This window comes from Cupressus sempervirens, chromosome 11 (assembly GCF_028749045.1).
Source record: "Cupressus sempervirens isolate cs-2001-9-10 chromosome 11, ASM2874904v1, whole genome shotgun sequence".
NCBI classification, from domain to species: Eukaryota; Viridiplantae; Streptophyta; class Pinopsida; order Cupressales; family Cupressaceae; genus Cupressus; species Cupressus sempervirens.
Window position 1 is genome coordinate 741,703,857 of NC_143128.1, and position 13,439 is coordinate 741,717,295.

General features: G+C 35.3%; 1 protein-coding gene across 5 annotated transcripts in view; it reads right to left on the reverse strand.

The window, feature by feature from the left end:
- Positions 1-13,439, reverse strand: part of LOC149531765 (P-loop containing nucleoside triphosphate hydrolases superfamily protein) — a 73,814-nt gene that overhangs the window by 43,646 nt on the left and 16,729 nt on the right. For all 5 annotated transcript variants that reach the window (XM_089811373.1, XM_089811377.1, XM_089811375.1 and 2 more), the window contains exons 5-7: positions 2,120-2,238; positions 704-894; positions 285-495 (exon numbers count right to left, since the gene is read on the reverse strand). In XM_089811373.1, coding sequence (XP_089667499.1) covers positions 285-495; positions 704-894; positions 2,120-2,238 — 521 coding nt within the window. The remainder of the gene's footprint in view (positions 1-284; positions 496-703; positions 895-2,119; positions 2,239-13,439) is intronic.

The following is a 13,439-nucleotide window of genomic DNA, read 5'->3' on the forward strand; positions in this document are numbered from 1 at the left end:
ACTTATGATTTTCTAGATTTTGTTAGACTGGGCAATACATCAGAGATCTCAAAAGGTGCTTTAATCCAGTTTGTTTAAATAATATTTGCAAATACCACCTGCTGCAGTGGCGATTTAATGATCTGTTATAAAACAATAATGAGCCGAGAAAAAATGTGGCCTTATAGACAATTCAAATTTCTTGGTTTTACGGGTGATAAGCATTCAGTTTAAAAGGTTAGGGACCCACAAGGAAACCTATTTTGCCAATTAAATAGAAACACGAGGGCAAGCCAAAAACTTACCTTTGTTCCCTTCTTCAGATTGCAACCACGCAAGTAACCATAAAGAGTAACATTTCGATCACATTTTTGGTCTTCTTGTACACACTCCGGAGGAGTGACATCCTCAAAACGATCCACCAGTATGTACGGATGAGAAGTTCTCCACAACAAGGGGCGAAACTTTGCAACAGAAATAAATCTTGCAAGATTATGTATTTCACGCTTGGCATACCTGGAAGAAAAATGTAAATCCAGAAAAGTTAAAATATTTAAATAACCACTATGGCTCCTTAATAACTTCTTCAGTGATTATTTTAAACTTGTAACCTCAATGTGGGTAGCAATATCACCATCTCATAACAAAAACAGTACTACTCACATGTCACAACTTCAGATTAACAGTCAGCAAAGCAACAAAATAGGAAGAAACAAACTCTTACTTTCCGTGAATTAGACCAGAGAGATAGAATAGCTTTGCACCATCATAGATCTCTGTCCAAAAACGATGTTTGAGACGCTGCTTTGTCTTCCTTAGCTTCTTTACATCCTTAAACTTGTCTAAATGTGTCAGAACTCCCATGACCTTGGGAAATCCATGAACTTGGAGAACATTCAAAAACTCAAACGTTTCCTGTTAAAAAAGCATGTTACAGTTAAAAAGTAAACAAGAAAGCATATTCACTTACATAATACGCACACAAACAATTACCTATGAGAATACATGTGACTTCAGCCTCAAATGTGAATAATGAATTGTTATGTCCAATACACACTCTTGCATGTTCTCAACAAATGCTAAAGATTATGTAACATTTAACAGAGAAGCTTACTTAACCAAAGAACTAAACATAAAAAATGACTACAGATGAAGGAATAGAAACATGAAGTAAGCTTGAGTTGGTGACATCCGACAACACCAGCAAGATTGAAATTATCAACCAGAAGAAAAGGCAACCCACAAATAAAAGCCTGAATCTACACAGAATGCTCCTTCTGGATTACCCAATGGAATGTTGTGATATGAGACTCGTGATAATAAGGTATGTATAACTTAAGCTAAATAATATGATAGATCTGGCACAACACAGAAAAACAATTATAGAATAAGAAATAAAACTAGCTATGCATAGAGAGAAGTTCACTCTAGTTATGATTTTGTTTAATTGAGAACAAATTTTTTTCAATAATTCATCTTTTATGTGAGTTTTTAATGTTCTTTTATAACCCGACATCTCCATATGACCTGGTACCTTATCCAGAAACACCAGACATGATCTTAAATTGTGGTATTATTCAGATAGGTCCAAGGCTCCAAATACTGTATTCTAGCCTTATTGAGACTGCATCCATGTTCATATCTGATACATAGATAAAGGTGTCTGGTCAAGAAAATGAAGCATCCAGCAACTCGGTAACACCAGACATGATCTTAAATTGCGGTATTATTCAGATAGGTCCAAGGCTCCAAATACTGTATTCTAGCCTTATTGAGACTGCATCCATGTTCATATCTGATACATAGATAAAGGTGTCTGGTCAAGAAAATGAAGCATCCAGCAACTCAGTTTGGAGCAAGATAGACTTGAACTTAATAAATCAAACTCAATAAATTGTTCTGCATTAGAAATTATCAAGCCAGGGTATAGACAAACATTCAAATACATGATAAAAAAGAATACATCTGATAAATTTCAAAATAAATTATGTAATAAGTACATAACAATCTGTTCCTTAAAAATATAATTGGAAACATGCATTGCCGGAAAGAGTTAATATATTGGTGCTAAGAGAACATAACAATGAAATTATACATTTAAACCTTCTGCAAACATCCATAAACAGTGTGTGGCCCTCACCATTTCAAAACCATAGCTTCCATCTATAAGAAGCAAAACAAGATCAGCAAATTTTGCTGCATCAATCATAGCATTCATATCATTTGGACACTCCACAAATTGCAATCGCCTTTGTTTACCTGAACCACAATCCAAAAACAAGTGTTAGTGTCACCTAAACAGAAACAAACAGAATGGCTGGTTGGCTATCCCTAACTCCCAAAAACAAGCAACCTTCATCAATATACAATCATAGAATCAATAGTGGAGACACCTTATGTTCTATTATGATCTCAAGTGCTTTATTATAATCATTGTGCAAGAACTCAAACAACGATTATATTCCACAGTTTTTCGGTTTTCCTCAATATAAAAAATTAGAACAGCAATTTTGGTCACCCTTTGGTATAGTATAACAGGAATATAGATTAAAGTGAAACTATACACTAATGATTAAATAAGTAAGATTTTCTAGGTATATACACTTTTCTACATTGTAATAAAGGAAAATGTATAAACTCAAGCTGGAGTAGTACTGGGATGGGTAACATCCCGGGAAGTCCCAGTGCTTCTAAGTGTTCCATTTATTATCATGAGAGATGGATCCATGTTGAGTCATTACTCATGAAATATGGGTCAATGCGTTTGACTCAAAAACTACACAGCAAATCCCTGATAGCAATATCATAATTTGACTTTCTGTGGAAATTATCTCCTACTTATCAATTTATGAGCTTAAGGGGCTTTCTAATGAATCATTCATAAGGCACAACACTTGGTGAAGCTTTTGCAAATGGGGTTGCAAGGAGAGTGGGTTTAATCATGGGGGAAACTCCATAGTCAAGCACACTCAAGCTGGAGTAGTATTGGATGGGTGACCTCCCAGGAAGTCCCGGTGCTTCACCTCTGTAAGCATCACCTAGTTCGAATGAGTGCTAAGTGTTCCATTTATTATCATGAGAGACAGATTCATGTTGAATCACTACTCAGGAAATATGGGTTTATGAGTTTGACTCAAAAACTACATAGTTAAACCCTGAAAGCAATATCATAATTTGACTTGCTGTGGAAATTATCTCCTACTTATCAATTAATAAACCAGAATCTTTTTTGACTATGTAGTCTTATGCCCAACACTCTAAATAAATAATTCACACCAGTCCAGACAAACCATTCACCATTGCAGCAGATGAGATCCATACAAAGACTGAGACATTGTACAGTTAATGGAAATTTTCCTTTATACACAGTTTGGATGCCAAAAACTTAAAAAAATTGAAACAGGTGAAAATAGACAAAGATTCCAACTAGGAGATTTTAAATGATTACTAGGATCCAATGTCTCTGATCCAAGTTATCCGCCAGAGTCAAACTAATACCTATCTACCCTCTACATGAGTGTGTGTATACATATAGAGTCTAGGGTCAAGACAAATGCCAGAACAAAGAGAGAGAAAATAACTATCAGGAAAATACATCTTATATAATACATACAGTCTAGACAGATGCCAGAACAAAGAGAGATAATAACTATCAGGAAAATACATTTTATATATAATTTATATTAACTTTTGTGATGCTATCATTTAACTGCAAGGTTGCATGGGTACTCGTACCCACACCCCTGGTACTCGTACCCACGTACCCAAGTACCGGGTACACGTATCCCACGTCCGGGTACTTGGTGGAGAGCATCATAGCTAAGGACCTTGATTAAGATTCTGAATTTTTTTTTTTGGTTTTTTGTTTTTGTATTAGCTGCTTGTTTATCAAACTTAATTCAATACCAAATCAATTTGAAACTTTGATACTCATTAACAATAAACTTTATCACTGTTCAAGTCAAAAGTTTATCATTTGCAATATGTGATTGTCATATGGTTTAGGATCTTCTTGTTCATGTTTAAAGTCTGCCTTCTTTGTTATGCATCTAAGCATTTATCATGTATTATTATTTCAAACATATAGCAAATCTGAAACTGAAAACAGTACATTACATTTGCAAACTTTATCACTGTTCTTGTTTTGAAAAACCATTGTCATGACTCATAAAATCAGATTTTTTATAAATATAAAAGTGTAATTTTTAAATAAGTTTGAAATACCCAAGTACCTCCGTCCCCTATTATGAAAAATACTTTAAACATTCAGCAATAGCATATATATATATTTGACTTATGGCTCATATTTTCAAATTTCTTGTTTTGAATGCTTAATGTCATGACTCATGACAGATATTTTGATTTTTATATTTTCTATAAAATATTAATTATATAGAAAAAATTAGGCATGCACACGTACCCCCGTCCCCTATTTTGAAAAATATGCGTACCCGTACCCGTTCCCGTTCCCGTACCCACGTACCCATGCAACCTTGTTTAACTGTTAATGCAATTCCTTGCTATTACTTTAGAGTTTATTACTGAATTATTCATTAATTATCATGCACGAACGCATGCACCACACAACAATTCCTTGAATTGTTATTTCCTCAGTATGTGTTAATTTAGCATAGTCTCAATATCCTTACAATAGTCTCCTTGACTTAATTAGAATCTGTACTATTTAAGGCACAACCTTTAAATTTGATGTAACAATCAAGGGAATGTATTTGTACACGAGTTCCAAATGCTGTCACCTTCTAAAAAGTTGTGTTTCTTTGCCATCCTTTAAGAATCAGACCTGGCGTGAACAAGAAAAATGGATTGGAACTATCTGAAAAAAAGTGCTAGTAGAACATACAGCCACAACATTCATTTTATTATTTCTTAAATTTATTTCTGTTTCTCCATTATATGACAATTAAAAACAATTGAATTCCTTTAATACTAGTGCATTATAGTGCCTAATTGATCATGAATTCCAAAGATGTAACAGGCGGCCAACCCCAAAAGAATTGATCATTTCCTATGTAAATATGGAAGGTATATTACAAGGATTTGGTCAAGTCCTTTAGTTAAGCCTTCCCTTGAATCAATTAATAACAACACCTGGTGTAAACAAACAAAATGAATTGGAACCCTGTTGAAAGTAAAGTCATTGATGTCAGAAAGGAATCTGCTGTCCAAGACTGTTGTTATTGATGTAAAAGGAGTCCTCAATATGAGGTAAACAATGTATTGAACATGTTATTATGGCAAGAAGACTCCACTTAGTTATGATGCCTGATTTGATTATGTGCAACAAGTATACATATAAAAGGACATAAGTGTGGGGCATGGAGCAAAGAAGAAGATATAATTCTATATGCTAGCCTTATTTACATGACAGCACTTACAACTTTTATATGCTGACCTGCCTCATTCCTTTCATGTTGGTGCCCATGTTTGTGCATGACAAAGTCAAATTATTACTTTCAAAGGTGGCTGACTTCACTCATAAAAGTGTTTACAGCATCCAAGTCAAAGATTAGAAATGCGCAATCAAAAGAATTCCAAATGCACAGATTTATATGCTATAAGAGGAGCAATTAAATTTTAAAATGTTTCAAAGGTATTAAAATAATATCTCTAAATATCTTATTTATTATTCCTTTAATGGTCAAATATTGTGTTTCTTGTAAATATTAGAATGTTTTTAATATTCTTTGATTCTTTTCCTATTAGAATGTTTCTAATAACAAAGAGTGTTTTGTACAAGAAACATCATCTTTGTAAACTATATATGAGCATCTTGTTCATTCATTGATCTATCCCATATTATACCAAATTACCTGTGAAATATGGTACAGTGCTGGTTGTTTTTTTAAATGAAAAATCTTCATTTCTAATATCTCTCATTCAAAGCCCGTTAATGGGATTTCAAGGGTTAATCCTTTGCCTTCAAATCATACATCCAGGGAGCAGGTCTTGAGGGTGGAGGAAGGATGGTATAGAGTACATTTTGATGGGGCCTCAAAAGGTAATCTGGGACGTAGTGGAGCAGGGTGTGCTATCTTAGATAAAGCCAATAATGTTTTGGTATTAGGAGCGAAGGCATCAACAGAGGGAATGAATAATGTGGCTGAATGCCAGGCAGCAATATTCACTCTCAAAGTTGCCAAGAAATACGAGGGTAAGAAGATCCATCTATATGGAGACTCACAAGTAGTGATTGATGGAATTATAAATGTTAAGATGGATGTTGGGTTCCTGGATAAGTATATTAGAAGGATACGAAAGCTACTAGATGGGTTTGACACCTTTCAAGTCTCCCACACTAGAAGGGAAGGGAAAGAGTTACCTGACAAAATGGCTAATGTAGGTGTTAGAATAGGAGGGCACCAAGAAATGAGTGAGGACTTTGGACACATTTCTTTATCATAAATCTAAATCACCTTCCCCTCAATCGAACAGCTGAATGATAGTTCAACCACAATGATGGAGAGGTGGGGCAGCTAGTTGGCGCTAATGAGAAGTACACAAGCACGTGTAGAGGCATTATTAGATATGTGCAAAGGCCGCAATGAGTGGGCATCACTCTCTGTCATGTAGGCTTCTTATAAGCTTTCTAGAAAACGGAAAAGTTAAATAGTGCCAAAGGCTAGATGTCTTTGTCTTTCCATAGTGAGAAAAGGGTAAAGTAAAAAGGCAAAATGGAGGTAAGAAAATTTCTACAAATGCCAAAGAAGAAACAAACACTTGGATTTCCTAGTAAGATCATGCCACGCCATTTAGGAGAAGTGTTTTGAATCAATGAAGATGAGTTCAGTAGAATCATTGAGCAGTTGTTGGGTGACATTTCTTTGTTGTTCTGCGAATGGGCTTTTGTCTTAGCTGAGGAAAAGGAGGGGGCTACCAAAATGATCAACCTAAGTTTGGAAACTGACTGGCATCTAAGGTATTAGACGTGGCTTGACATGGTGGAAGTGGGAGATGGATTCTGCACTGCTAAGGGTGTTTGGCAACGAGTTCTTGCATTGTTTTTAGCGCTTCAACTCTAGTTTGGCAAAGAACGGGGAAGGCTCGTACAGCTTGGATGGAATTGCTTCACTTCATGGCCACATGGAAGGAAGATTAGAGACATCTGGCAAATGAAAGGAGGAGAAAATGGAAGCATACTCCAAGCAAAGTCAAGGAATGGGATTCTAGAAAAATTTCAAGGCAGGTATAGCCACTTTTGTTGGGTAGGAAGAAGGGCAAAAGAGACACAGTTGGTGGAGTAATGCTCAACGATACTAGGGAGGAAATGATGGCGCAATGGGGGCTCGATGGGTGAGCTTTTGTTTGTCTCATTCAGCAGAGCCCATTTTTTGTATTAAAGTATATCTCCTTATGGTCTGTAGCGTGCTTGCATCCTCTGTAAATTGTTAGCTAGTCCTAGGCTGTGTCTATGTTTGTGTCGGGTAGGTAAATGAGTGTTTATGACCATGTTTGTTGGAGTCTATGGTGATTTTGGTTGTAACATTATGGGAGTACCTGAAAAATCTTGGTTTTTAGGACTATTTTTTGCTGCATTGTAAGGGGGATCTCTGAAAATCAAGGCTTTAAGGTTTGTTTTGTCAATGTAAAACTTTTAAAAATCTATCAAAAAAAAAACTTTCATTCAAAATAATTTTAGTCAATTTTTCAAAACCATTCTTTCTCGGAAATTTTGTGGGTCTACTCTAGGGAAATATTTCCCTACCCACATTCATTTTTTCTTTTCCTAAAAATCCCCTACCCGCATATTCTATTTTTGTGCATTTTTTTCACCATTTTTTTGTGACAGTAACCTCCTATTTCTGCTTGTGGCTTGCACGACCATTCTTTGTGGTAGATTTCTATTACAAATCACAACAGGTGTGGTTTTTCTAGGGTGTTAACCATTTTTTGGTTTGTTTTTCTCTGCAACACAAAAACACATTTGAAGTTTGTGGTTTCTTGGCCCTTACAACCATTTCCTTTTTGTCGTTTCTACGAATAAGCAAGATTTGCAGCCCAGTTTTCTTCTTCAATTGGATTTGTTGAAGCTATTGGCCTTTTTTCAGTTTTCTCTACTCATTCGGCCAGCACTACCATTTTCCAAGCTTGTGTGGTCCCTTTTTCCTTGCAAATAGAGGTCTTTTGCAGCGACAGCTCTACATCTGCCTCTCAAAGTTTTCAGCAGTTTGTATTTCGCGCGACCAATGTTTATTTTTTCACACCTTGTGATCCATAGTGGGTTTTCTTCATTTTTCAATCAATTTTGGTGTATTTGCAAAAAATCATCTAGGGTTTCTTCAAAACCCTCCAAAAATTCCAAATTCTTAATGGGTTTTTCGAGAGCCTTTTTGGGTTTACTCGTGCCTAAATATTTGTTGTTGAGCCTCGAAACTAGAGTTCGTTTTTTTGCTTCAATCTTATTCAAAACGTGATTTTCACATGTTGATTGTATTCTATCTTGACATTCATATTGCCATTAGGTTAACCAACTTTGACCTCAAACTTATACATTGGCACCTCTGACGAATATTCTGCTTGAGGGAAGTCAAAAATTCATTGGCGAAAACTACAATATGTGAAAGCAACTAATGATGGTAATCTTTAAATATAGATGTCTTGACAAGTAATTTGTGAGTAGTAAGTGAGTTGTCACATGTCATTGATGGCAACATATCTCATTTGCATGATCAATTGGGTTAACAACCAATTTTCTTATGACAACTTTGTGAAAAATGCCCGTCTAGGAAGGGAATACAAGATACAGTCAAACAATTTTAGCCAGCAATGACAATAGAGTTATCAGATGTCGCTACAATTTTGGGAACATGATATATACAATGTGTAAAAGCTACTAGTATGGGCGCTTGGGTTAATATGACAAATAGCACATGTTTAGGTGATGCAAAGCAGAATAGTTCCAATATGTTAATGTTACTGGACAATTATGAGATTAGGTAATTTTGCTTAGCTAATTGTATTGTTTTGACGATTCAATTGCTTAGCAATTGAGGGGCAACATCCAAGGACTTAACTCTGATAGCATGGTCCAATGTTGTATTTTGGCATTTGAGTGGACATGTTTTGTTAAGGGTAAGTATAGCTGACTAAATTAATAATTCACATAGGTATTAAGCAAAGTCTCATTTGGTATGAGAGGAGAATGGATGTATTGTATGTATGAGATGATGCTATGTACGAGTCTTGATGTCAAATTAGAGCAAATGAGAGCTACAATGGAACTAATCAAGCGATTGTGATGTCATGTATATTTCATTTTTGATATAATACTTTCTTTGTGTTTGGGCAATGAGTCCAAAAGGTGGATGTAACCTTCATTCTCAAGCAAAAGCTTTTTCTTATTGTTCTCAACTCCCTATAGGATTGTAGATCTCTAACAAGGTCTTGTCTCCTAACAAAGACTAATATACTAAATGTTATGCAACAACTCTTAATAGGGTCAAATCTCCTAACAAAGATACTTTCAGATTAGTGCATCATCTTGTGGGTTCAATCCCCACCAGGGTTTTCTCTTGCCCAGGGTTTTCTCTTGCCCAGGGTTTTCTCGAGAACAAATCATGGTGTTATGATTACTTCTTTGATGTATCTTATACTTTTATGCATTGTGGTTTATGGTTACCTATGTTTAAGTAAAAAAGTGTTGAATTGGTTTAAAAGTGTTGCAACTAGTTGGGTGATTAGATCTCATACCTAATGCAAGATATTAGCAATTTTGCAAACAAAGTGTTAAAACCCTTGATTTCCTAGGGTTTAAAGAACAAATGTGATTATTCACACTTTCCACTAGTGGAATCGTGGAAAGTGATTCCCAAGAATGTACTATGGTTACATTTGGTTTTGACCCAAGAGATGGAGGGATTTAGGAGAAACTAGAAGCCCTAACCAGGTGTCTTTATCTGACTGGTTACTAAATTGTGCAAATGTGTGTTGCAGAAGGGAGATGTATGAGTTGATCAAGGATTAAGGGTGGACTTGGAGGTTTGGCATAGAGGCAAAGGTGTTCCAAGGGTTGGTTAAGTTTGGCAAGTCCATTGGTGTGTAGTTGTTTTGGCAAGTCCATTTGTGTGTAATTGCTTTGAAAAATAGGCCTAATTAGCCCTATGTGATCAGTCACAGTTTGGTGGATATTGTTTTAAGGGGAACCCAAGTTTAACATATGTTGTCAAGGGCCCAAAGCAATTTATTTGGGAGAATCTAGAGTAAAAAGGGGAAAACTAGGCGAAGAGCCCTAATTGAGTATTAGGCCTGTCTAGGACAGTATGACTCATCAAGGGAGAGGAAACTGAAAAAGTGTTGAAACTCACTTAGAAATTGAGTCTCTACACCAAAAGATATTGAGGGAAGGGATCAATTCATCAAGGTGAAGTTTTGAAGGTTAAGGGAAAGACAAGGCTAGTTCACTTGTATGCAACTAGAAGGGTTTAGGGTGTGAAATCAGAATGTGGGAACTTAAATTGATGGATTGTTAGTGGGGACATATAGGAGTCTTGGAGTTTGCAAGTGGCTCTTGGGAACAAGGAGGAAGGAGGAGGCTAGGTAGATATTGGATAGCCTAGTGATTAGAAGAAAGGAGATAAATGTTTAAGGAGGGGTAGCAGTTTTTTGTTGCTACGACCACTTTGCATCAGAAGAACTTAACAAAATTCGCAATGCCTTTTTTGACTTGATCAGATTTAATGGTGGATGAAGAATTTTCTTAACACTAAGCCAATTTCAAAACTCCTTAGTTTGAGCATACTTCACTTGGAACATGGAATTTCCTTCTTGATAGGGGCAGCCTTCATACGAGTTTGTGGAATTTATCCCTACTTCAACAAATTTCTCATCCTCCTAAGGCATACTTTATAATGATTTAAGATATTTGCGATGTTTGAGAGGGTGGACTTCAGGTTTATTTAAGGAACTTCAAACACTTAGCAGTTTTCTGAGGCTTCCAAACCGAGCAGAATCGAAGTGTGTTTATGGAAATAGCCATGCCTTAAAGTTTTAAACATTTTTTTTTTTGTGCAAAAAATTGTGGAATTTCCATCTCCTAATCAAACTTCAACATGTCCTTGGGAATTTTTATCTTGATACTTGGCAAATTTGTAATTCTTGACTACACTTGAACTTCACCATGGCTTGCGGATTTCCTTCATGTGAGGTCAGACTTCATGATGATTTGACAATTTTGCCATGCCTAGGGAAAATTTTCTTATCTTTTTAAGGCAGACTTTCTATTGAAATAAGGATTTTTCAAACACTTTTGACAATTTTTTTATTGCTTTCCTCCAAACTTTCAAAGTTCGTCTCCACTTGCTTTCCTCTTGTATTGAGCTGGGCTTCAACTAGGTTTGAGAAATTTCTTTGCTACATTTTGCTCATTCTACTAAAAATAAATTAAAAAATCCAGGCTAGGAGAGGATATGAAATTTACGAATGCAAAGTATGGATTTTAAGTCTAATTCTAATGTCACTTTTTACATTTTTATTCAAATTTCACCTTCAAATCTTTAAAATTTTGAACTTTCAATAAAGAATTAGAACTAAAAAGCTTGAAAAGGCAAGATAAGAACTTTCTCAAAACTTAGATAAATTCACCAAATTTGTCTTATTTCTGAAATTTCAGACTGATAATTTGAAATTTCATGCAGAATTGCCCTTGAAACCTGCATAAAATCGCATATACCTGCTAAAAACACAAGAAAAACAAGAAAATGCTTAGGAACTACCCTCAAACCTGCACAACAGAAAAACCTTCCTCTTTATCTCAGAATTCCAGAACTCTTTATCATGTTTGTATTAGTTTGTGGTGACTGATCAGGGAAGTATTGCACACTTTCCTGTGGGTCAACATGTTGTAAGCCGCAAAAATCTTGTATAAAATGGCTTAGGGTTAGGGATTAATAGCTTCTTGTGGAGGTATCGAGCTGTAAGGGATTACAGATTGTAATCAAGTTGCAATCACTAGATAATAAAATATTGGACTGGACGTTTGGTGGACGTAGCCTAGATATTGGGTGAACCACATTAAATCTTTTTGTCTTGTGTTCTTTGCTATGTGCATTATTATTTTCTGATATTGGATATATTTGCATGTAAGTGTTATTTCTGTCTCATTAATCCTAACACTTTGTAAATGATGAAAGGCTTCACCCTATATTTATAGGAAATTATAATGAAAGAGGATAATCTTTAGCTCTTTTTCTGTTTTTTTTTTTTTTTTGTTTTTCCCTGTTTTTTAAATTTTTTCCTCCCCATGGTCTGAACTTCTAGAAGAAAGAACTTGTTTTTTTGTTTTTTTCTCTCAAATTTTTTTTTAGGGATTTATAAATATTGCTTTTATTTTTTACTTCTTGACTTTCTCAATTTACCCCAAGGTGATCAAATTTCTTTATAGGAGAAAAAAAATGTGTTGTTCAATTTTTTTAAATTTGATTTAATAATTTCTTTTTTCCTGTAATTTCTCTCCTCTAGACTTTTCTTGATTTTTTTGCTTTATTCTTGAATTTTTTTCTATGCTCCACAGGGATGCATTTCCAACCCTTTTATGCTCGTCCCCGTGCCAGGTACTAAACGAGGATGCGGGTACCGATTTTGGTCGTCCCCTTTGATGTCCCGAATAGGGGGAAAAGGGTACCATCCCCAAAACTCCAAAAAAAAATTGCAAGGAAACGGGGGTACAAAATCCCGTACCGTGGACTCCGTTCCCGTCCCTCGTGTTGGTTCCCAAAACCGCAGATTGGAAATCCAAGAGCCTGCCACTTCTCCGATAGGACTTCTCAATCAATTATGACCAACGAACAAGAATACTTCTTGATTCCCCTGCACTTCAAGCTCTGCTACACCTAGGCGGGTAGACCTTCTCCTTGAACCTGATCACTTGGTTCAGAGTTTTTCTAAAGAGAATTTAAGCTTTTGGAGTTCTCTAGCTGGCTAGGTCCTTGAACTCGATGAAACTAAAACTAGATGCTGGATAATAATTGAATGTTTTGTATAATGTTTGAATAATAATGAATTTGAAGCTTGTAGGAAGGAAGTTATAGATTTTCTGACTTCAATGATAAAAAGAGCAATGCCTCTCTACTCATCTAGGCAATAGAGTCAACTTCAGGGAATTTTCACATACAACTTCATAATGTTTTACACACTTTTATTGCCAACAATTAAATAATCAAGATGTGGCAGATCAATTATTATGCAATCTTTAAATTAGTCCAGATTGAATTTTAACTCCTCTGAGAGACAAACTAGACACAGATACAGAAACAATTATTTATTTCACAGTATCTGTGATGATCGAATTTAACTGCTAAATGACCTTGTCCACTTATAAAAAATAAATCAAATATTAAATTAACTATTTTTTTAAATCGGTAAATATTAAATTAACTAAGTCTATTACAAAATAGATTACAAAGAATTAAATTGATTACAAAAACTATATAAATTGAAATAAAAAT